The sequence below is a fragment of the Staurois parvus genome, unplaced genomic scaffold (genome assembly GCF_062004578.1).
Source record: "Staurois parvus isolate SC_StPar_1 unplaced genomic scaffold, SC_StPar_1.0 ptg000081l, whole genome shotgun sequence".
Classification (NCBI taxonomy): Eukaryota; Metazoa; Chordata; class Amphibia; order Anura; family Ranidae; genus Staurois; species Staurois parvus.
This window is the reverse complement of record NW_028317877.1, coordinates 11,751,425-11,777,235: the sequence shown is the minus strand read 5'-3', so window position 1 is coordinate 11,777,235 and position 25,811 is coordinate 11,751,425. Positions and strand designations below refer to the sequence as shown.

The 25,811-nt window shown below is 40.8% G+C and overlaps 1 protein-coding gene across 5 annotated transcripts in view; it reads left to right on the top strand.

Annotated features, from left to right (window-relative positions):
• The window catches only part of SYNDIG1 (synapse differentiation inducing 1), a 419,894-nt gene that overhangs the window by 346,939 nt on the left and 47,144 nt on the right, over positions 1–25,811 (top strand). Inside the window, exon 4 of one of the 5 annotated variants that reach the window (XM_089669786.1) lies at positions 19,663–19,768. The exons of 3 other annotated variants lie outside the window; for them this stretch is intronic. In XM_089669786.1, the coding sequence (XP_089525912.1) occupies positions 19,663–19,734 (72 nt within the window). In that variant the 3' untranslated portion in view covers positions 19,735–19,768. Of the gene's footprint in view, positions 1–19,662; positions 25,530–25,811 lie in introns of those variants that run through there. One more of the 5 variants, XM_089669785.1, reaches the window with a different exon arrangement.

Sequence of the window (25,811 nt, the reverse complement as noted above, 5' to 3'; positions counted from 1 at the left end):
CCATGCACTTTGTGCATTTTATTTGTAAATCATAGCTTTGTAAAGAACTTTATATAGCTGCTATTCATATACAGATTTTCTTTTCACTTTACAATGATCATCCATGACTACCCAGAACTCCCCGGACTGCTGCCTAACTCAAAGCTCTCCAATTTCACAGGTCAAAAACCACCCAATAATTCAAAAAATGATGACAATATACAATTTTCTCCTACTTGATGAGGAGAGTTGTTTGATTGCATCCGACCCAACTCATAAACATTCTTGGACGCCTTGAAAGTGATGACAACCTGAAAATTAACACACCCACTTGGTGACACAATTCTGACTGCTGTATTCTGGCATAGAGAAAGGTGTGGTGTATTGTGGAATTGAGACAGGTGTGACATATTACAGTACAGAGACAAATGACTTAATGTCTTTTTACATATTAAAGCACAAGTATGGCCAAAGCTCATTTGGCCATACTTCTCCTGTGGGTCACAGGAGTGCACTTAGTTCTGCACTACTGTGAACTGTATTCAGCCAACAGCGGGATAAAGGTTGCTGTCAGTTGGCATCACTCAGCTGGTCCAGACTCTGGAGGGATCCTGACTTTGATGTCAGGATCCCCCCCAGTTGCCTGAGCATCAGCTGGCTCAGCCTCTGCTTGCTGCTGAGAGCCCAAGCCAGCTGCTCCCACCCCTTCCAAAGTCCGACACTCCAGTGAGTGCTGAAGTGGCGGAGCAGAGAGCCTGTGACTGACAATCATCTCTGCCCACTGAACAACTGAGTAAACAGTGGCCTTTATTCGCTTGGTTCTCGGTCTTAAAGTCAGCAGGGGACAGATGCATCATCGGTCTGATACTGCATCCACCTAGGTGAGTATGAATATTTGTGTTTTTTAAATCCCACACTTCTGTTTTAATGTATTCCAGAAATGTAAATAGTTGCTCATTTTTTGTCTCTTGGTCTAATTTGCTTTCATAAATACTGATGGGTCATTAACACTAGATAGCAGGTGACCAGAAACCTCTTGTTTTTAAATCCTTAGCAACTTGCTCTGATCCTATGTTTTGTATAACACATGGGCAAAGATCAGGCTGATTATTAGGTACAGCTTGTGGGTGAGAACAAGTCCAATTGGTTTTGGCAGCAAAGGTTTTCCAACTTTTTGGAAAATCTCTAAGCAACCTGGCCAATCCTTAGCGGTGAATGAAGTGTGTGCCAATTCAACTAGTAGAGTGTGTTACAGTGGCGGGTCTTGATGCATGCAGGGACAGACAGTCATCTCCTGTTTGTTTGACGGATATACATACCATAAACTCTTCAAATATAGTCTTGAAGTGACTGAAATTTGAAGATAAAGTTATGGGAGCCTAAATACCTTATAAGCCAGAATTTTATTTACAAAACAATTGAAAGTATAATTTGAAAGTACAGTTTTAATCATATGACTAGCCTCATAGGAAAGATGTTTACCATCATCAGTTTTCTTACTATACCCCTGAAACTGTTTTACTATTTTGACATTTCACTACAATGTTCCTCATCTTTGCTAGTGGGTAGAACACTACTTTCCCTTTTACATGTAAACTGTGTCATTTATGTTGAAAGAAGACTGTTTTTAAAATAACCAAGTTAAAACATTGGTAACTCATCCCTTTTCAGAATGCTGAGTCACAAGTTTTAAGCAGATAAAAAGAGTTGTTAAACTAGCTACTCTGCTGTGCTGTATGCTTAGTTAATATGTAGTGCTTTGGGAATCCTTTGCAATGTATTAAATGCCTGTTTGTAAAGCGAACACTATATATATTGGAAAACCGTTCTCAGATTATTTGAATATATGCAGGTGTGCCTGTGTCTCTGCAGTGCCTCTGGAAATCAGTGCTTACATTGTCTGTCGATCACTGACCTAATTACCTGTTAACTCTGCTGTTGGCAGTAAGTCAAAATAAAAAGGCATATGTGAAGGAGGACAGAGGGGAAGATCAATGCATTAGGTATATGTCAAATACTTTCTATTCATTTTGTGTCAAACCTTACATTGCATATCAGTAAAATGCAATATATAAAAGTGCATAACAAATAAACTGTCTGGAAATTTAAGAAAAAACAATCCACAGATTAAGTATGCTTGAAAGAAATTTAAGAAATGTAAATGAGATACGACTAATTTGTTACATTGTACATTTAATCCCAAATGTAGATTTATATACAAGGAAATAGACATACAAAGGATGCAATTAAAAAGAAATGTATTTTGTTTTGTGATGTAAAAATCAGCCCTGGAGAAAGCAAAAATTATTTTCTCCCAAGCAGCTCTGTGTTAGAGAATTGATCTTGCTGTAGAAGAGAACTGTAGCAGGGATGATGGGCAGTGTTAAACTGCTTCAGTGAGACTGGTACTCTCACATAGGGGCAGTGGTCTTATCTGCAGACAGCTCCCTGGGGGATAGGAGCTGTGTACTTTCATTGGGGCTCATTTCTTTTTATTATTTCAGTGTGTCCATTTAGTATAAAATAAACCTGCAGTTAGGCTGTAACTAAAACCTATACACTCCTATTTTTATGTAAATATTAACTGCTGAAATCTTTCTGCGTCCATACTGTTCCATCACAATAAGCTTGCAAGAAGAGCAAGAAACCCCCCCCTTCTACAAGCAATTGAAATGACAGCACAGGCTACAGTTCATGGGAACATTCCATTTGCAAGTGTGTCTGCATTGCGGTTCCATTTTTATTTGTATCGATCCCTGCATGTACTTGATGCAACCAGGAAGCCTTTTATAGAGTTTGAGAAGACACAAGAAAGCTGAAACAAGAATATGCAAGAAAGAAGAAGGATAATGGACTACCCTCATGATCTAATATATCCACGAGGTACAGAATAACATATATTTTATACCGTATTGCTGTACTCCGAAATGTGATATGCCTCACCATAACCTTTTTCAAGTGAACCTGTCTGCAATTTTAAGCTTTAAAAATATTAAGTCCTGCCTCAGAGTATGTGCTACCCTAGACCTTAGGGCTAAGCTGGTTGAAGGTCATTTTCTCCTGTCCAATGAGAGCACATCAGATCACTCTTACTAGGCAGGTGCAGGCATGTCAACAGAGCTTAGCTACTAACAAAATAAAATTATATCAGTGGGCTTTTATTTTTTTTTAGTAAGAAACACATTGGGGGTGATTTATTAAAATTTAAACAGGCTGTTAACTTTACAAGGGACGAAGCACTTTACAAGGGAGTTTGCCCCAGAGCTTAGTGAATGAAGTGAAACTTCTCTTGCAAAGTGCATTTATCCTTGCAAAGTCAACAGTGTAGTTACCTTTAGTAAATCAATCTCATTTCAGTGCCTCCTCTTAGGCAGGATTTGAAAGTGTAAACTGGCTAACAATTTCACTATAAGATTATAGTGTACTAAAATGTTTACATTTGAATTGTTAGAATAAACTGATTTATTGTAGCAGTTAATTAAAGTTAAATATAAAGATTTTAAGTCTAAGTTCACCGTTGCAGCAGAAAACTAGAAACAAATTGACGCTTCATATTTATTTTGGTTTTCAGTATACCTTATCATCATGTATTGTTTAAAGTTATCATAAGGGTGAATTAAAATTGGAATGCCAGGCAAAAATGTAAACACACAGTAAACATGCATATGTTTACTGTACAGCCAATCAAGTGATTTATGTACGTGTGATTTTCCACAATAAACAGCTGAGAATATCAGTCTACTTCTACCTGGTTGCTAGATGGGCAGAAGTGATAGTTGATTCATTGTCCAATGAATGGGCTAGGATGAGTTGACATAGGAAGATGAATTATTGAACCAGAAAATAACACTGCAGGGTGACGAATGTTTGATTAGTTGGAAGAAATTACAAATTCTATGGCAACAAACACATACTAAAACTAGAGCACTCCAAATCTGGTGCAGCTGTGCTTGGTAGCCAATCAGCTTCTAATTTCAGCTTCAGCTTGTTCATTTAAGCTTTGACAATAAAACCTGGAAGCTGATTTCTATGCAGAGCTACACCAGTTTTTGCACCATGCAGTTTTCGTAAATAACCCCCACAATGTATTAGGTCAATTGCCCATTGTATCACTTAAATAGAAAAATGTCTCTGTTGGTACTGATTCTCTTCTGAGGTCTATATAAAATGTATTAGCTATGCATGAGGAACAGATACAGTCAGGTTAGGTTGGTACTTGGAGCCATTTTGCTTGCTGACATAGAAGATCCATGGGTCAACATTTCTCAACTGGTCAACAGAAGGACCAAGCTATTGGAATAATTTTGCATTGGATGCTGTATGTGCTTGTGATAATAAAGAACATATGCAATGGCTTTAGTAGAATGTTATTAATTAAAAAGGTGAACTTGCACTTTAGAATAGAATATGCAATAAAATGTGAATGTTAAATATGGATTAACATGTAACACGTAAAAAAAATAAATAAATATACTTGAGCCCTTTAACATGATCTACTGTACTCTATGTGGTACAGGTTCACTGAGGGATGTTCAGGAGCAGAGTCTTTTGTATTGTGCATCATTTTTTTATCATGCTGGAGGGGCTGAATACATACCACTACATCCTTGCAAATCCTGAAAAAGAGATTATTCTTACAAGTGTTTTTAAATTATTTTTTAGTGATCCTGGGATAGCTGTGCCTCCAGAACTCTATGTTCCTAGCACAGACTTGGGCAACAAGTCTGAACTCTGGAAGCTGTACAAGGAGCGCAAAGGACTAATCAACAGTATTGTCTGTGTTCCCCCTGCCAAATGCCTCTGTATGGAGAGCATAATCATGTTAAAGGCTGGGCTTTGCTTTCGTAAAGTGATCGTAAAGGCATTTAAAAAAAAATAACAAACATGTTATACTTACCTGAGTAATGGCTTTGCAACAGAGCAGCCTGGATCCTCCTCTTCTTGGATTGCCTGCCAGCACTCCTGGCCCCTCCCTCCCACCTATTGGGTCTGACAACAAGCAGCTTGCTTTGGGGGCACCCGAGCAGGCTCACTCCTGAGCCACTGCTCCATGTGCTCATTCACAGTGGCCTAGCCCCCCACTCCTTATTAGCTCATTGGCTGTGATTGACTGTAGCAGCAGCCAATGGATCCCGCTGCTGTCTCAGCCAATGAGGAGAGAGAGAGGATACCTGAGGCTCATGTGCACATCACAGGATTGAGAGGGGGGCTCAAGTAAGTGTGTGTGCGGGGGGGGGGGGCTGGGGGATCTGCTGCACACAGCAGGTTTTTTACCTTCATGCATAAAATGTATGAAAGTAAAAAACCTTCAGCCTTTACAACCACTTTAAGTCAGAGCCTCCAGCAAAGGTGAACAGCAAATCTCACTCCAAGTCTCATGATACTATCAGGGGTAGCAATGCCATAGCTCTCACACTGCAAACATACATTTTTTTTAAGGCTGTAGACACCGGTGTGCCTAGGCACTCTAACATACCAGGAAGCACACTAGCATTTTTGAGAAGGAATTCCAAACACATGTATAATGCTTAAGCACAATTTACATTTTTTATACAGAAAACTTTATTAAGTTTAACAATTAAGACAAAACAAGCAGCACTGGTACATTTTCTCCATCAAAAACAGTAGACATATTGGAGAAAAAATACAGCATATCTCAGTGTCACACAAGTCACAAAGAATGAACAGAGCATATGAAAACAAATGCATATCCATGGGGGTCTGGCTGTGCTAATGTTAACTCTGATATACCTCAGATTACTAGTTAAAAGCGTATACAGTGCATCTCAGTGTAGACACTGGGGGTAGGGTTACAGAACCAGTTCCTTTACAGTGCCATTCCTTTACAGCAAAGAACAAGCTATAAAGGATCAGGTATACTTCAAGTCAATAGCTCAGTGGTGGCTATCATAGTGCATTACAGCTATAGAGTCAATTCCCAGTTTCAAACCCATTCTGCCCATATTTTCATAAATTTCCTGGGGCAGTTATATCCTAAATACATTCATTTATATAACATAAAGACCACATTTACCATAGCCCTCAACATCTGCAACATGGGTGTAGATAAGGGGGAGGGTTCAGGGGGGTGTGAACCCCCCCTCAGAGGAGAGTTGCCAACCAATCCCTGCAACCCTCAAAACTTCCACTCACCTGCGAGTGGAAATATTGTAAGGTGGGGGGGCGGCATGCAGTGTTGGGACTAAGGGTGTGTGGGAGGGATGGCGGTGGGGGCAGTGACGAGCAGTGATCTCCTGTATGACTCTCAATAAAGTAGCTAGAAGCCTTGGGAGGGAGAGGAGGAGAATCGGCTTCCAGCTGCTTCATTGCAAGCCATACAGGAGATCACTGCTTGTCACACCCCCATAGCTGCAAAGAACATACCTGAGAGCTCAGTTTTGTTTCTGCCCCCCTCCCGCCCCCTTTCCCTCCCACTGCCGTTGTGTTCCTCTCAATGCCCAGCCCCTCACTCCATCCTTGGCACCAATAGGAGAAGGGGGGGAGAGAGGCTGGATCTGCTCTGCCTCCCCCTGTGCCCTCCCACACTCCAGTCCATGCAGCTTCAGAAGAGGCGTGGGCGGGAAACTGAACACAGCAGCTGACAGCTCTGATTGATCTGAATGAGTCATGCTAAGTCCGACCTCCATTCCTTCCACCCGCCCTCCCTTCCCTTCCTTCCTTCCTTCCACCCCTCTCTTCCTTTCACTCACCCCTCCCTTCCTCCCTTCCTTTCTTCCTTCCTTTCTTCCTTCCTTCCTTCCACCCACCCACCCACCCACCCCTTCCTTCTTTCTACCCATCCCTCCCTTTCTCTCTTCCATCCACCCCTCCCTTTCTCCCCTCCCTCCCTACCACCCAGTCCTTCCTTCCACCCACCCCTCCTTTCCTTCCTTCCACCCATGCCTTCCTCCCTTCCTTCATTTCATCTACCCCTTCCACCCACCCCTTCCTTCCTTCCTTCCCTTCCTTTCTTCTTCCCCTCCCTTCCTTTCTTCCTCCTCTCCCTTCCTTCCTTCCTTTCTTCCTCCCCTCCCTTCCTTCCTTCCTTCCTTCCTTTCTTCCTTCCTTCCTTCCTTTCTTCCTTCCTTCCTTTCTTCCTCCCCTCCCTTCCTTCTTCCATTCTTCCTCCCCTCCCTTCTTTCCTTCCTTTCTTCCTCCCCTCCCTTCTTTCCTTCCTTTCTTCCTCCCCTCCCTTCTTTCCTTCCTTTCTTCCTCCCCTCCCTTCCTTCAACCCACCCTTTCCTTTCTTCCTTTCTTCAACCCACCCTTTCCTTCCTTCCTTCCTTCCTTCCTTCCTTCCTCTCACCCCTCCCTTCCTTACTTTTATCCACCCCTTCCTTCCTTTCTTCCTCCCCTCCCTTCCTTCCTTCCTTTCTTCTTCCCCTCCCTTCCTTCCTTCCTTTCTTCCTCCTCTCCCTTCCTTCCTTCCTTTCTTCCTCCCCTCCCTTCCTTCCTTCCTCCCCTCCCTTCCTTCCTTCCTTTCTTCCTCCCCTCCCTTCCTTCCTTCCTTTCTCCCCTCCCTTCCTTCCTTTCTCCCCTCCCTCCCTTCCTCCCTCCCTTCCTTCCTTCCTTCCTCTCACCCCTCCCTTCCTTCCTTTTATCCACCCCTTCCTTCCACCCACCCCTTTTTGCCTTCCAACCACCCCTTTTTGCCTTCCTTCCTTACTTTCACCCACCCTTCTTTCTACCCACCCCTCCCTTCCTTCCATCCCTCCCTTCCTTCCATCCACCCCTTCCTTCCACCTACCCTTCCTTCCTTCCACCCACCCCTTCCTTCCTTCCTTCCTTCCTTCCTTCCTTCCTTCCTTCCTTCCTTCCTTCCTTCCTTCCTTCCTTCCTTCCTTCCATCCCTCCCTCCCTTCCCTCCTTCAAGAGGGAGAAGTTGGTGTTTGGGGGGGATTCAGCTAACCCCCCCTCAAAAAAAAAATTATCTACAGCCCTGATCTGCAAGGTAGGGGGGTTAGGCTGTTTTCACTGAAGTAAGATTGTTTTCCTAGCATAGTATGCAAACACAAAAAACTTTTTGTGATGAGCAGCATCCATTGTGTTGCAGATCCCTAACAGTAGCAGGATAGGGTATATGGCAATCTTTAATTTGCCCACTAGGTTATTGACAATTAACATTTTTAGATGTCCCTATAACATAGTAAATCTTCACTTTTTGAGTTCAAGTCCATTTTAAACTTCTGTATGGAGGATTTTACATGGTAGGCTAGAACAGGGGTGGGCAAACTTTTTGACTTGAGGGCCGCAATGGGTTCATATATTGGACCCGGGGGCCGGACCAAGAGTAGATGAATGATGTGTATGTGTCATCCATAGTAAGTATAGTAATATTCCCCCATAGTAAGCATAGTAATTAATCCCCCATAGTAATTAATCCCCCATATAGTAATTCATCCCCCATATAGTAATTCATCCCCCATATAGTAATTCATCCCCCATATAGTAATTCGTCCCCCATATAGTAATTCGTCCCCCATATAGTAATTCGTCCCCCATAGTAATTCATCCCCCCTATAGTAATTCATCCCCCATAGTAATTCATCCCCCATATAGTAATTCATCCCCCATATAGTAATTCATCCCCCATAGTAATTCATCCCCCACATAGTAATTCATCCCCCACATAGTAATTCATCCCCCATATTAATTCATCCCCCATATTAATTCATCCCCCATATAGTAATTCATCCCCCATATAGTAAGTCCTCCATATAGTAATTCATCCCCCATATAGTAATTCATTCCCCATATAGTAAGTCCTCCATATAGTAATTCATTCCCCATATAGTAAGTCCCCCATATAGTAATTCATTCCCCATATAGTAAGTCCCCCATATAGTAATTCATTCCCCATATAGTAAGTCCTCCATATAGTAATTAATTCCCCATATAGTAAGTCCCCCATATAGTAATTCATCCCCCATATAGTAAGTCCTCCATATAGTAATTCATTCCCCATATAGTAAGTCCTCCATATAGTAATTCATTCCCCATATAGTAAGTCCCCCATATAGTAATTCATTCCCCATATAGTAAGTCCTCCATATAGTAATTAATTCCCCATATAGTAAGTCCCCCATATAGTAATTCATTCCCCATATAGTAAGTCCCCCCTATAGTAATTCATCCCCCATATAGTAAGTCCCCCATATAGTAAGTCCCCCCCCTGTGTCAATTCACTTACCTTTGGTCCGCGCGTTCCTCTCGTATTCCCGCGCCGTTCTGGTCTTCAGGGAGGACTGTGAGAGGAGTTTGTCACGCTGCCCCGCCTACATCCTGGCTGCCCCGCCTACATCCTGACAGCTGCAGAGTCCTGAAGTCCGAGAGGAGGGAGGGGGGCGGCCATCCGAGAGGGGGGGCGGCCATCCGAGAGGAGAGGAGGGGAGAGGAGGGAGGGGAGCGGGCGCCCGGCACACAGGAGAGCCGCATCTAAATTTGTAAAGAGCCGCGGCTTGCCGACCACTGGCCTTGCGGGAGCCTAGCTCTGCGGGCCGGATTAAAAGGTCCGCCGGGCCGTATACGGCCCGCGGGCCGTAGTTTGCCCATTGCTGGGCTAGAAACTGGGTAGTTCTGAATGGAACATTGACCATATGGACATTAAGAATAGTTTGAATGGGTCAGTCCACAAATACTTTAATACATTCCATTCCACTTTTATTTGGATGTGCAATATGTTATTATATTCATTTTAAGTGGCTGTACTGTGCAATATCTCCAGTAAAAACCTTTTGGTTTGATTTGACTCCTCTCATTACAACTCTTTGGAATTTTGTTTTATATGTCTGACGTACCTGCAAATTGGTAATAAATACTTTAATAATATCTGTTGTACTAGTCTTATATCATTGCTAGATGGACTGGACAATAAAAGGAGAATCAGAGTGATGAGCTCAAAATAAGGAAGTGATACCATATAAATGAAAATATGAATGAAAAAAAGTATAAAGGTGACTCAATGTGCAATAACCACACAAACAGTGACCTGATCCTCCAGGGATCTATAATAAGTGAACTGATCCGAAATGGATCCAATGTGTACACAGTGAATGTTGAACCACTCCATTTAGAATCAGTTCACTTATTATAGATCCCTAGAGGATCAGGTCACTGTTTGTGTGGTTGTTGCACATTGTGTCACCTTTATACTTTTTTAATTCATATGTTCATTTATATAGTATCAATATTAATATCAGAGTAGCAATGCATCACTTCCTTATTTTAATATCTTTAATCATTTGGGAATATGATTGGATGTTAGCAGCTTCCGTATATTTATTTAGACTAGATATACAGTAAGTGTTTATGTTAAAGTGCAGGAGGTTTCCACCATCATTTCTCAGACTGATGAGCTCAACTCTCTGTTAATTGGTTCTCTCTTCCTTTCAACATGCTCCTTGCATTGCATGGCTCCTTGTGCTTCTACCTCCCCCATCCCCAGTCTGAGCTCTATACAGGAATTGAAAGAGGTCAGCTTTAAGTGAACCTAACCCAACAAATGAACAGAGCTGCAGCTTTGGAAGACATAACAGTCTTAGCTGATAACGTGGGCTCGTTTACATAAAAGCAATGTGTGTCTGTTATTTTGGCTATGCTTCATATAAAGTTTGGAGACATTATAGAGAATGGCTCCATGTATTTTCAGAGATAACATTTATGTACAGTGTGCATTATTCTACATTTATTTTTAATAAATTGAAGGACACTGAAATTTAGAAATAGCTGGATTATACTACCAATTGCAAAAAGTTAGGACACTGACAAACCGATATATAGAAAGCCAGCCCACCTCCACTCAGCATGATTTGCTAGTCTCATACAAGACTGGATGCCTTCTCTTTGAATCTGCTAAACAAAAGTATATTTTCTATTAGTCTTCCTTGCTTCCTGGTTTTATTTCCTTTGTAACTGTCATCAAGATTGCTTGCTGATACTGGTGCTTGAGCTGGTTTTTATGTAGCAGCTATCCATTTTTTTTTAGCCTGGCTTTGGAGGACCCTGCTGGGCTGGATTTGTGGGACTAGCCTGGACTGTTTCCTGGCAGACCTTAGTGTACTGTGTTGGTTGGCTGTGAAGCGATTTTGATGTACAGAGTTGTGGCGCATCCGTAGGTGCGATCCTATCTCTTAAGATTCCCTTTGTGAGTAATATCATTGAGGCTGAAATGCAGGAAGTTACCTCACTGTTAGCACACTGGGCACCATTCAAATGTCTTGTCACTGATGATTTTGCCACAGTAGCTTTTAGGGTTTAGGGACTGCTGTTCCTGGTCCTGAAGCACCATGTACTGTAGATCTGTTTCTTTTCACTGTCCACCCATAGTGAACTGGTCACCTAAACTCCTCATCAACACCAGCTTCCTGGGTCTGTGAGTAACTGAGGCCTCACTTCATTTTGGGCCTAGTTGCATTACCATTATGCAGACACTACGGGGTTTATTTACTAAACCTGGTTGACTCAGAATCTTGTCCACTTCTGCATAAAAACCAATCAGCTTCCAGGTTTTATTGCTGAAGCTTAACTGAACATGCTAAGGTTAGAAGCTGATTGGCTACCATGCACAGGTGCCCAAGATTCTGAGTCAACCAGGTTTAGTAAATAAACCCCTACATGTCTTCCGTAAGACACAGAGAGGACAGTTCCACTGCTGTAGATGACTTCAGCTCATACTCCCCTTTTGGATTTCAGGGTATTCACTCAAGATCCAAAAAGGGATTGGCTTCTGTTATCTGCAACCTGGGACTTCAATTAATTTGGGGTAGTTATAATCAGAGTCTTCCTTAGCTTTGTCAGGTGAGGCACAGTGCTCTCTCATGTCTTTAGGGACCTTCATGTCCACTCAAGACTTCTTAGCTGTTTGTGATCAGCTATTTTGGCATTCTGCTTGCAACTCCCTGCAGAATCTGCCTCTGACCTTCCTGATCCCTTAAACCAAGCCTGCCCTGTGACCCCTATCACCTATCAAAGTCCCAACAGTGTATTTCTGAAGAGACTATGTTTGAGGCACTGCAATCTTCTGCCATTGATTTAGATAGTTGTTTTAGAACCTAATAATGCAGTACATATTAACCTGCATCTGGTGAATCAAGCTTTTGTTCCAGGCCTTGGGTCTTTTAGAGCTCCTACAATTGCAAAGACCTTGTCACTACACCTGCTATTAGAGACATTCCTGTATTCAAACTGGAAACATCATAGTGAGTCTTTGGCCGCACCTGAGAGTGTGTTGGAACTTTTCTCTTGTGAAAAGGAACTCAAAAATCAATGGTCTGTTCCCAACATAAATACTCCAGTGACCCACATTAAAAGGTATACAACAGGACTTGTTGAGGATGTGTTCACCTTTGTCACTGACAGGCAGCTAGAGCCCCTCCCTAAATCCCAGTTTGAATTGATTGGTATGGCCCTCCATCCTGTGTTGGCAGTAACTTTGATCCATAGACCCATGTCAGAATTGTTTGATTTCATCAAGAGCGATAACTGCACCACTAGTGCAGACCTCACATTTCATAAAGTGGCTGGAGCAAATGACTTGAACTTTGTGCTTTAGTTGGGATGGGTTGTTACAAGCATCTAAACATATGTTTAAAACTTTGCTGCATGGTTGGGCAGGTAATACTGCATCCAAGAAGTATCTAACTCAATTAACTTTCAAGGGATGCTGTCTTTTCAAGCCTGCTCTTGAAGCTGTGATTAGCATGAGTGGCCAGAGTGTGTTGCTGCTTAAATGGAGGAGCTCTGCAGAAGGATTGGAGGAATCCTACCATTCTTTTTTGTCTACTTTGGCAGTAAGTACTTGTAGGCATACAGAAGAACTGTAGAGTTCTTCTGTCAGGGCCCAGAGACACCTCTGGGGATTAGAGTGGATCCTCTTCTTTTTAAGGTGTTCTCTTGAACCAGTCTGGGGTTGTGGTATACCCTTCGTTTATTTCTACCCTTGGATGGATTACTTTTTTTTATTATTATTATTATACAGGATTTATATAGCGCCAACAGTTTGCTCAGTGCTTTACAATATAACGGGAGACAATACAGCAACAATACAGTTCAATACAAGAGGGTTAGGAGGGCCCTGCTCCTTGGAGCTTACAATCTAAGAGATATGTCTTGTGTAATTTTTTTCAGTCGTATGTACTTACTGGTTGGTACCCTTGAGTTCTGCCAGTCTCAGGGGGTCACTTAACTACCCTTATGGGATATTATACATGTGGATTCTCACATTTTTTTGGATATCTTGTTTGTTATTATGGTTACCTGGCCAAACAGCCTAATTGTTTAACTGTGACTTTCATTTCCTGAGTCCTTAGAGTTGGGAGTGCAAGGTTTGTAGATCTGTTTTGTCCAGTGTTCCCTCCAGGGACCAGTTCTCCCAAGACCCTGCTCAGGGTTTTTTCCTGTTGATTACATCACATTGTTTGTCTATTTCTCCTTTATCATCTAGTTATGTTGTTCCACCCATTTTGGTGTGTTTTTGGTTCACTCACTGTTTCAGTGACAGTGTTTGTTTGGGTGGAATAATTCCCCTTTGGAAGTAATCTACCCTGTCCTGGTCTGGTGCATCCTCTGTGATCTCCCATTGGCCTCTGACAGTTTTCCCTGTCTTTCTGGGAGCTCCTCCTTATCTGGCTCAGATTTGGGTGTTGGTCCTTCAGGTAGTTCTGAGTTGCAGACAGTTCCTATTCTCATCTTCTTGGACTGCTTTTGAAAATCCTGACTGTTTCTGAATTCCTGTGTTCTTCATCGGATGGGAAAGAATATAAGCATTTGTGCTTCCAATAAAATGTTTTTCTTTTAGTCCATTGAGTGATAAAAGTCTTATATACCTATATTTTTTGCTTTGCCCTTGGTAATGTTTTTTCCCAAAACTGAGGCAAGTAAGCAGCCATAACTCTCAAAGAGAAAGTAGATAAAAAAAAACAGGCAGGGGGTGCAGAAAGTGTAAATAATCTTATTTTCCAGGAGGTATTTTTTTTAATGGTGACAGTGCTTTTTTTTAAAGTTTTAGAATTAAAAAATGAATTATTTTGTGAAATAGTATATTAAAATAAATAATTTCTTGACTGGTTATTATACATTTTATAAATAACTTGCTTTGGCATTGAATGTTGCCAAAAAATACCATACCTAATTGATAACAGCAGAAAAAAACTTGCAAACATTTCTAAAATTCTGTTTTCACTTTGTCATTATATGTAACTGTAAATATATACAGAGCAAATAATTGGACTGCAGTCCATGGACTTTAAAACAGTGTTAACACTTAATTAACCGCTTACCAACCACCCACAGTATATTTACTGCTGGTGGGTGGTATGCATGGGCAAAATCACTTACATGTACGTGGTTTTGCCTGTACAGACCCAGGAGGGACACAGCCCACCGGATACAGCAAATTGCGTCTCACAGTACTGTGCCTCTTTGAGTGTCAACAAAGCTGTTATGAATAAATGTAATTTATAACAGCTTTGCTTCATTTGCAGTGAGCTGTGACTGGCCCACAGCTAGCACATGCTCCCTTGGCCAATCACAGCACCCTGTACCATGTGATTAGCTGTAGTCAATCACAGATCAGTAGTAATCACAGCTGTCATGAATGTAACCCATTTGTGACAGTTTAAAACATTGCTGTTACAATAGCTTTCATTCAGTAGTACAGTGTTGGAATGGCGACATTGAACTACTTTGGTGAAAGTATTTAAAATAAAAATAGTAAAAAATTTAAAAAAATGTTTGAGATATTTAAAATAATGAATAAAAAATATATAATTTTTTTAGTGTCCTTTTTTAACATACTGTCATTAGTGTCCCGGATCACCGCCACACCAGTCATAGGATGATGCTTTCTTTTTTAAAATGTTTAGTCTTTTGGTTTATATAATAAAAAATAAAAACCCAGTGGTGATCAAATACCACCAAAAGAAAGCTCTATTTGTGTGAAAAAAATTATATAGATTTCATTTGTGTACAGTGTTGCATGACCATGCAATTGCCAGTTAAAGTAGCGCAGTACCCACTCATTCAGGACTATAGATATCCCCAGAGTTCAAATAAGTTTAGATAATCAGATACACTATAAGAGGAAAAGAAAACAAAAAAGCCAAACAAAGATCAGATACTGCAGTTTGATATGAATCCAAGTATTTCCCCAGCCAGAAAGAGAAAAGTTCTTACCATTAAATTATAATAATCCATAATATATGGGGGATCCACACAGGCAATTAAAGCCAGAGAAAAAGCCCAGGGGAAACTAGTCCATTGAAATCTATTTCAGAAACATAAAGAGAAAAATAGAGAATCCCCAATCCTCTACAGATTAGGGTTATTACTCGTCTGTCAAGCAACACTCCTAGCTAGCCACCATACATCTATCATTGCACCACCACGCCTGGGATCCCCCAACCAAGCTGACATCCAATGATTCAAAGGTTTTAAATCATCCCAGCAGTGCTGCAAACCATCCACCTTGCCCCTGATGATTACATAACATAAACCCCATTGCTCCAGCTTGCATGTGCTATGGCATTCAGAGCCAAGACGCAAAATTGGACCACGCATGCTCCAGGAAACATGGGGATGCATCATCTGTGACCTGAATTGTGTCCCAGTGCAAACACCGAACCATTCACTCCACACAGAAGACCATGCAGGGAGCCCCCATGCATGGGCAGCGGGGTGGCCAGCGGTAACCAAATGGGCATTCCACCGGCTGTCCCAAAGCTCATGCGCCTTGAACCACCTGACTGTACATACACAATAAAGTAATAACAAAAATAAATAAACACATTCAGGGGCAATAAACATGTTTGGATAATTGAGGGGAATATTCACACAATTTGGCATGAAAATTCTGAACTTCCTTAGTCAGATTCCTAAATCAGCCTTAATGTGTCTGTTATAGGAGAATGAATGTCTAAGTTAATGTCAGACACACTATGTAAGTTTCTGTCTTTGACAAACAAAGCCTGTTAAACTAATCAGTCTTTTCCCTGAATTACATCTGCTTAGGGTATTGGCTTAGATGTTTGCTGATCCACAATCATTGTGATGTTTGCCCACACTTCAAATGTTTCCCTTTAAAAAACATCTAAATAAATGATCTAATAATAAAAGCATTGGAATTTATGCATACCAACAAAGAGTAAAAATCAATTACTTCTTATGCATGTGCACAGTTTAGATGGCCTGGCTGCAATTATAAAAGTAACATTGAAATAGAGTGAAAATTTGTCTAGATAGTAGTCTATTTACAGTTGCACAAATGTAATGCAAAACACAATTACCTGGCAAAAAGCAAAGTCAGTTACTTACAACATTAACTCGATAGTGTTTAAAATATATAACATTTATTTTAGAATGTTAGAATACAAGTCAAATAACAATAAAGCCTATATTAAATTATAAAGTTACTAGTTTGTTCGTTTATGTACATTTCTCTGAGTAATATATTAATATATACACAAAAAACTCATAACATATTGATTGGACCTTATTTACTTATACTTATAAAAAAGATTCCATCCCATAGCTATTATCAAACAGTCAACATTAAGAAGCCTATTTATGATGTGGATTATTTTCCCCCTAGCCTAGTTAATTCCCAGTCAGATTTAAAGGGAATTAAAATAAATGCAATTTCCCCTGAACCTGACTTGGCATTGGAAGTGCAATGGCCATCTCTCTTCTTATGTTAAAGATGCAGTAGAAAATTGAATTATATGGTTTGTTCATTAAGAAACAGGCACTGTACCCCCACCATTATTACATGTGGTGGGTTTATAATACGGTAGTTGTTTTAAATAACTTCACAAGTATGCTTTAACAATTTGCTGACATGTTACAATTTATATCAACAGTATAAGATTTCAAAGAAATGCCTTTTAATATTAATAACAACCCTTTATGTGTCACTAAACCCACAACAGTAAAATCAGTCTGTATATGCTGTATAGCATGCTTGTTATACTCAATGTGGAACCTAAGGGGTTAATCCTCTGCATTGTCTAAAAAGGCTGTTTGATCCTGACTTCTCTGTCCCTCCTCTTCTTCAAATGTCCACCTGATAAGACAGACTGAAACCATAGCCACATGCTCATGCTCAGTTTAGTGTGTATTGCTAGAGAGGTTTTTTTTTCTTGGGAGAGTGCATGTGATCAGCACAGGGCCAATCAGCACTGTCCATACAGAGGGTAAGGGGTTTTGTATCCTCCTAGAGCAGAAAGAAAACTCCTCCTACAAGCTTTAACCAGCGCTCTGCTGAAGTCACAAGACTGCTCTAGCTACTGATGAGAAAAGGTATTTAGCAGTTTATATTTATGAAAATAATTGCATTTCCATGTTGTGTGTACCGTGGGAGACCAGATATAGTGAATGCAGGGTCCTGGGTTTAGTAACCCTTTAAGCTGTCCATAGATGGATAGAATTTTATATGAAAATATTAGGAAATGTCTTGCACTAATTTGACTTTTGAAAGTTTTCACTTGCTTTTAACATTTGATTTTAGAATGAATGGATTTTACCAAATGAAAACGACATGCACTGTTAGAAGTTTGAGAAAAATTTTACACTGAGGTGTAAAACCATTGTCAATCTGACCCACTAATCATTAGAAAAATAAAGACATTTTCTTGGAACATTCTTTTCTTAAGAATTTTCATTTGCAATTGTACCCATCTATGGCCTGCTTAAATTCCAGTCAAGCAATTTTGTGTAGGCTGAAGTAATGTCACCAATCTGCTGCAAGAAAGAGAAAACATTTCCTTAGCCATATTTTCCCCCCCCCCTTCCCATCCCAGTGATCAAAATGCATTATTCTAATTTTTTAGCAAGTCACAAGCTGAGAGGCTACAATGACTGATCTGTAACAGACATCTGTGAACCCAGCCATGAATTGCACAGCCACCAATAATTACATGTCTGCATCATCTAGTTAGCAACATCTCAGGCAGTACATACTGAGCTTGGATTGTGCCTGAACAAAGATGGCTGCCTCCTTCTAAAGGAAAAAAAATCAGATAAAAGTATTGCCAAGGGGAATACTCTGATGTCTGAGAGATAATACATACCTGTTATACTTACTTGCTTAGTTTAAAAAAAAAATAATATATATATATATATATATATATATATATATATATATATATAAAAAAAACGATTGGGGTGCATAAAGTTATCTATGTAATGATTTACTATTAGCAAATGCATTCGGCAAATACATTTGGCTGAAATATAGTTTGGGTACCAGAAGAGAAAGCAAGAAGAATGTCCCTTACACTCAAGAGTGGTAGGATGAGATGGAAACTTCAGGTCCTTGTACGTCCACTGCCATCACAGGTCTTGCTGCCCTCTGAGGATCAGGGGAAAACCTAAATAGCTCACTGCAAAACAAGGGAAGAAAGGGTGCACTAGCCTAGCACATTACCCAAAATTTTATTAAATGCAAAAGAAATATGTACTCACAAACAACTGTGTCAAAGGCATATCAATCTCCAAAGTGACCGAGTCCCCAAGTCAACTCCCAAATGCAAGAGGACCCTCAAATGGCTGACACATTTTGAGGGACGATCCCTTCTTCCTCAGAGCCACTGTGGCTCTGAGGAGGTTGTTTGTGAGTACATATCTCTTTTTTGTATTTAATCAAATTCATTCTCAGTTAATGCACAAGGCTGGTGCGCCCTTTCTTCCCTTGTTTTGCAGATAGTTTGGGTACCTCTATAAGATTGATGTGAAAGTAATTTCTATTTTGTATTGCTAGCAAATGTACCTCTGAGCTTGAAATTAGAGTAGCAGGGATGCTCTTGATGCTCTTGTGATGTGGCCCTTGAAGCATAGTAATGGGTGCAGCAAAATAGTAACCATTGTCCACCTTTTGTTTTTTTTTAATACTTTGCCCGCCCCTCCCAACCTCAGCAAAAGTCCTCTCCTTGCAGTACGCACAGACAGAGGTCTGTATCCAGGCAGAGAAAGGATGGAGATGGAGCATAGCAGGTCAGAAACTGCAGGGCATACTGAAGGCTGCGTTGTGTACCAGGGCACACTTGGAGATGCAGGGGTGCACAAGAGCACATTTGGAGTTGGGGGCACTGGAGAAACAGGAGCACATAGGGATCATTGTAGACACGGGAGCACATAAGGTTTACTGGAGTCACAGGAGACATGGAGTCACTGGAGACACAGCAGCACAGAGGGTACATTGGAGCCCTCAGAGACAGGTACTGAGGACTGCAGCAACACGTTTTCTCCTGAAACCCAGAAGTGCAGGAGGATGCCCACCAGGGAGGGAAATCAAAGCTGGATCACAGGAGAGGTGAATGTAACACAGCTCTCCAATCAGCAACACTTGCTGAGGAGAGTATATATTGCTCCCTGGAGAGCAAATGTTTAAAGTTAGGGATGCAACTTCATTTGGGCTTTAGGGTACATCATACTTCATCCCAAAAATAAAACAGTTCTCCTTTAAATGGCTCAAATATGCTTTTTCATAATTTTTCTTATTTAAAAAATTTGAGCTTATCAATTTTCCAACAGTATTTAAAATGCAATTAAGTATTTCCAACTGCATGATAAGTAAAACATTGCACCAGATAACATAAATTCAGTGAAGCAGTGGAATCTAAATTAAAGATTGTTATAATGACTGAATATATAACTCCCACATGCATTTTCTTTTTCTGTCCTTTCTTACAGAAAGAAGATGGATCGGCAGAAAAAATGCTTTTACTGAAACAAGAAAAAGAAAATAACTTATTGATTGTGTAGAGCTAGCTCTGTTCATGATCTTTAGGGCTGCATGGTGGGATTCTGTTCATTATCCTAATGTGTGCATGTTTTTTTTTCATCCCACTGGATTGCTTTTTGTTGTAAAAGTGGACAAGCACCATCAGAAACTAAATCCCAAAATTGAAATAATGTGGTTCCAGAGATTACATCATTGTTGAATTTTGCGGACAAGGACAAATCTTCATCTAAAAAAATATGCTATCAGTTGCTTTCGGCTCACATAGAAAATCTTGTACAAGTAACATTACAATGTTAGATTCTGGTGATTTAAAAATACCTGATACCATAGATATGCTGAAATGTCTGAACCTGTTTCGGGTGAAACATTAAGCTGAATTTTTATTATATCCTCTCAGCACAAAATAAATGCTTACAAAAGCTTATCCAATAAGGAAGTGCAAAGAGCAGTGAGAATGTGTAGTAACGCATAGCAAATCTCTTTTTAATGGAGTCACATCAGCTTAGTGAATGTTCCTATGGCACATTACAATGTTCTTAACAGAGCAATACTGAAGCAGCACTTGGTGGAAAAGTATGACTTTTAACCTGGTGGATCATAACTTTAAGTTGGTTTCACAATGATGTCATCATATGAGCATTGAAAGCCTTTGTTTTCACCCTGCTTATTTTAAAAAGCCTACTGTGATTGGTATGCCTTTGTAAGCATAGTATTACCATGGCGAGGCTTCACAGGGAGTCAGACTTCCTTCCTGAAATGGGTACCAGAACATTTGGGAACTATCCAGTCTTTAAGCTTAGTCTCAGTTACAGCAGTGATCTTTAGTACCATTCTGCTTTGTAGAAAGCAAGCAAACATTCATAGGAATTCAACAGAAGTATGCATTTTTTCCAACATAACTGTAAATTCAGGCTAAATTAAGTCTAATAATTATCTGCAACTGCCTAAAACATTTCAAATTTATACTTTAAAATTAGTGAATATGCCTAGTAGGAGCTGGAATATTTACTAAGCTCTAAATTAAAATATTTTGCTATTGGAATGTAAAGAACCATCAAGTCTTTAGGCTTGGTCTCAGTTACAATGGCAATCCTTATTGTTATTATTCTTTACAGAAACATTTAAGGGATACAGCTGATGTATGTATTTTAACTATCCCTAACTGCCTAAAACATTTTGAATGGATACTTTAAAATAGGCAAATATACCAGTAGAAGCTGGAAGACTCAATAGACTCAATAGAATATTTAAAGTAAATTAAAATGTTTTGTTATTGGAATGTTTAAAGTAATTTGCTGAGGGGAAGATCTGGTTTAGCATACTCTAGCACAACCTTTTCAATGCAGAGGAACCCCTGCTCAGAGGAACCCCTGCTAATAATGACTTTGACTATCACACAAATGTATCATGAATTTTAGTTAGAGGTAATAATGCTCCTTACTCTTGTGGTCATTGGGAAGAATTACCCCCTTACAGAGTGCTAAAAAGATCAGTGTCAGTGGGAACTTACCTGAGAGGCAAAAATTGCTCATTGCTCAAGGAACCCCTGGCAACCTCTGGAGGAACCCTAGGGTTCCACGGAACCAAGGTTGAGAAACCCTGCTCTAGCATGTCACTGATGTGATGCTGAATTACATAGTATATAACATCACTATTATCAATTGTACAGCACTTGTTGCCAGAGACACATTATTATTATTATTATACAGGTATTATATAGCGCCAACAGTTTGCGCAGCGCTTTACAATATAAGGGAGACAGTACAACTACAATATATTTGAGTACAGAAGGAATAGGAGGGCCCTGCTTGTGGAGCTTACAATCTAAAGGAAGGGGAAGGTGATACAAAAGGTGATAGCTGCGGGGGATGATCTGGCGGAGGTGATTCAAGTACAGTTCTTAGGTGGAGGTGGGGTAGGCTTCCCTGAAGAAGTGAGTTTTCAAAGATTGCCTAAAGGCAGACAGGGTGGGGGCTGACCAGACATACTGTGGTAGGGAGTTCCAGAGGATGGGAGAGGCTCTTGAGAAGTCCTGGAGCGTGGCGAGCGTGGGAGGAGGTGATGAGGAGCTAGAGAGGAGGATATCGTGGGAGGAGCGGAGTGGGCGATTTGGGCGGTATCTGTGGATGAGGTTGGGGATGTAGCTAGGGGCAGTGTTGTGGATGGCTTTGTAAGCTGTGGTTAGCATTTTTAACTTTGGGTTAGTGGAAGCCAGTGGAGGGATTGGCAGAGAAGGGCAGCACTGGCTGATTGGTTGGTAAGGTGTATAGGTCTAGCAGCAGCATTCATAATAGACTGAAGGGGGGATAGCCTGTGTAATGGTAGACCAGTGAGGAGGGAGTTGCAGTAATCGAGGCGGGATATAACCAAGGCATGGATAAGTTGTTTTGTGGTGTCATTGGTCAGGAAGGGGCGGATTTTGGAAATGTTCCGGAGGTTGAGGCGGCAGGATTTAGCCATTGAGTGGATGTGGGGCCCAACGGAGAGGTCAGAGTCTAGGATTACGCCTAGCACCCTGACATGAGAGGAAGGGCCAATGGTAGTGCTGTTGATCTTAATGGTAAAGTTATGAGTGGGGGATCGGGGAGGAGGAAATATTACAAGCTCAGTTTTTGAAAGATTGAGTTTAAAGTAGTGATGTGACATCCATGCTGATATGTCGCTTAGTAGATTTGTGATATGTGAGGAGATTGAGGGGGTGAGCTGGGGAGTGGAGAGATAGATCTGGGTGTCATCAGCATAGAGCTGGTATTGGAAGCCATGGGAGGTTATCAGTTGGCACAGGGAGGAGGTAAAGAGAGAGAAAAGGAGGGGCCCATGAACAGTACTTTGGGGTACCCCAACAGAAAGAGGAAGCGGAGCGGAGAAGGAGGAGTTGTATGTGACACTGAGTTGTATGCGGGTGGTCGACTGTGTGAAAGGCAGCGGATAGGTCAAGGAGTATGCGTATGGAGTAATGGCCGTTGGTTTTAGCAGTTAGTAGCTCATTAGTGAGTTTTAGCAGGGCAGTTTCTGTGGAATGTTGTGGGTGGAAGCCAGACTGTCGGGGATCAAGAAGGTTGTTGTCGATGAGGTAGCAGTTCATTCGGTTGTGAACAAGGAGCTCGAGAACCTTGGAGGCAAACAGGAGCAGGGAGATGGGTCTTAAGTTATTCAAACAGGTGGGATCCAGCGAGGGTTTTTTGAGGATGAGGGTAACCAGTGCATGTTTGAGTGGGGAGGCAAATGTACCCATGGAGAGTGAGAGGTTGAAGATGTGGATTAGAGAGTTTAGGATAGAGCAGGAAGAAGACTGCAACAGTCGTGAGTGGACAGGATCCAGGGGACAGGTGGTGAAGTGGGCCTTGGAAAGGAGTTCGGTAACTTCCTTGGTGGTAAAAGGGTCGAAGGAGGAGAGTGTAGAGTTTGGTGTTGGGTCTGGTATGTTGGTTAGAGGAGGATGCTTGACACTGAAGATCTCATCACGAATTGTGTCGATCTTCTTCTTGAAGTGACTTGCAATCTGCTGTGCTGTAAGTTGGTGGGTGGAGGCAGTGGGGGGTGGAGTAAGGAATTAAGGGTAGAGAAGAGTTGACGATTGGATAAGAGGGTCTTGATGAGAGTGTTATAGTAGGTTTGCTTAGCAGTGTGGAGGCTGGAGTTGTATTTGAGAAGAGCGGATTTGTAGAGAGTAAAGTTTTTCAGGGATTTATTTTTACGCCATGCTCGCTCAAGAGTGCGGCTCTCTTGAGACTTCTGGTGTCATCTGTTTGCCAGGGTTGTGACAGGCAAGGCCTGGTTCTGCGTGTACAAAGAGGAGCAAGAGCGTCCAGGGAGAATTATAGATAGTTGTTGTAGGCAGATGTGGCCAGCTCTGAGCAGGACAGGGGTGCAATTTCATCGTAGAGGCGCTCAGTAGCGGAGTGGAGAAGGTCAGGGCTGAGGTGATGGAGTTTTCTACAGGTAACGGTTTGCTGGTTGGAGGCATGGGAGGTAGGAGGCAGGGAGAGTGTGAAGCTAATAAAGTTGTGATCAGAGAGAGGAAAAGTGGTGTTAGAGAGGTTACAGGGAGTGCATAGGTGGGTGAATACAAGGTCAAGGGTGTTGCCATTGGAGTGGGTGGTGGATTGTGACCATTGTGTTAGGTTAAAAGAGGAAGTTAGGTTGAGTAGTTGAGAGGTGGCAGGGGTGTGAACATTGACTGGGATGTTAAAGTCACCAGGGATGTTAGCTGGCACCTCAGAGGAAAGAAAGTATGGTAGCCATGATGAAAAGTCATCGAGAAAGCGTGAAACTGGGCCCGGGGAGGGACACATACAGAGACATTATAAAAATGAATAAAAAAGAGTCTTAGGTATTTGTTTTGGGTTTTTTTTTTCTATTTTTATTTTATTTTATTTTGTCCAAGTGATTGATATTTTATGTATCTATTTTGTATTTCCTGTATTTTGTATGTAATAATCAAGTACCGTATGTCCTAGCACATCAATGTTCAGATATGTTTGTTAAAAAAGGCAATTTAAAGAGCATTGACAACATGCAAAATACAGTAACAAGATTTCAAAGAGCTATGGTCAGATGAAATAAAATGTATGCAAAATGGTTCCCATACTTGGAATAATGTACTTTTGCAGGTTTAAAGTGATTCTAAAGACTTATTTTTCTTTTTTTAAATAACAGTCATGTCTATACTTACCTGCTGTGTGCAGTGGTTTTGCACAGAGCAGCCCGGATACTCCTCTTCTTGGGTCCCCCGGCAACATTCCTGGCCCCTCCCTCCTGTCAGGTCCCCCCGCAGTAAGCAGCTTGCTATGGGGACACCCACTGCTCCGTGTATCCATTCACACATGGAGCCACAGCTCAGCCCTGCCCCCTCTCTCATTGATTTACTAGCTGTGATTCACAGCAGTGAAAGCCAATGGCTCCCGCTTCTGTCTCAACCAATAAGGAGAGGGAGTCCCGGGATAGTCGAGACTCCAGTGCACATCGCCAGATGGAAAGGGGGCTTAAGTGAGTATTAGAGGGGGCTGGGGGGGATGCTGCACAGAGAAGGTTTTTTTTACCTTCATGCATAGAATGCATGAAGGTACAAAACCTTGAGCATTTAGAACCACTTTGAGTCTGTATCTAAGAATACATATAGTCAATAAATCACAACAGTAACACAAAAGCAACTAAAAAAAAATTTTTTATGATAGCATACAAAAATAATTTCATGTGTTTGACAGCATACAGTAATCATTGTTCTACTACCTGTTCAGCTTCCTTTTTATTTAGGATACAGGGATTTTGTTTACACACTTTACCAAACATTTAAAATAATATATTACCTTGGAGATCTGCATTATTTTATATAAAAACTACATTTTAGGGCACATATGTGTGAAAATATTTTTTTCTAGAGATCTCATTTCTTAGTTTTTTGAATGAAACATTATTGATTTTAAAAGGCCATAATCAAAAAATTTATTTTATACCATTTAACATATATTCAAAACATTTATTAAGTTTGATCTTAGTGTGAGCATTTTCACTGTTATGTGAGCAGATATAGTGAATATAGGCTCTGCATACAGTTTAAAAACCGTGTATTACATCTTTCTTTTAAATATACTTTACAGCACTATGTTTCAATTAATGTGTTATTTGCTTGGACAATGGAATAAATCTTTAAGTGAGCCTGAAAGCTGTTTAGACAATTTATCATTAAATGATTGTAGAAAAAAGAACTTCAAGATGATGTGTTACTTGAATATCCTAAAGCATAGAATTGTGAATGCTGAGTCCATTTCTAAAACACTGTACAAAATATAAATAAACCTGTTTCTCATCCAAAGTTTGGTGTCTTTTCTTTACATTGCTGCTTGTATTCCACAGTTATTTATATGTCAATGCATCATTGTACCATGGTGTGCAGCTGAGCTGAGAATGCAGATCCATTTTCAAATAGGAAACTGCATTTGTCAGTATTCAATGACAGAAATATCTGGTAGAAAACAAACATTACAAAGATAACTTAGATTGCACATAAATGTTGCACACATTTTCTTATTATCAGGTAGGAAAATATGTATAGATTTATTATATTGTCAGTACATAAGGGATCAATTAACTTACG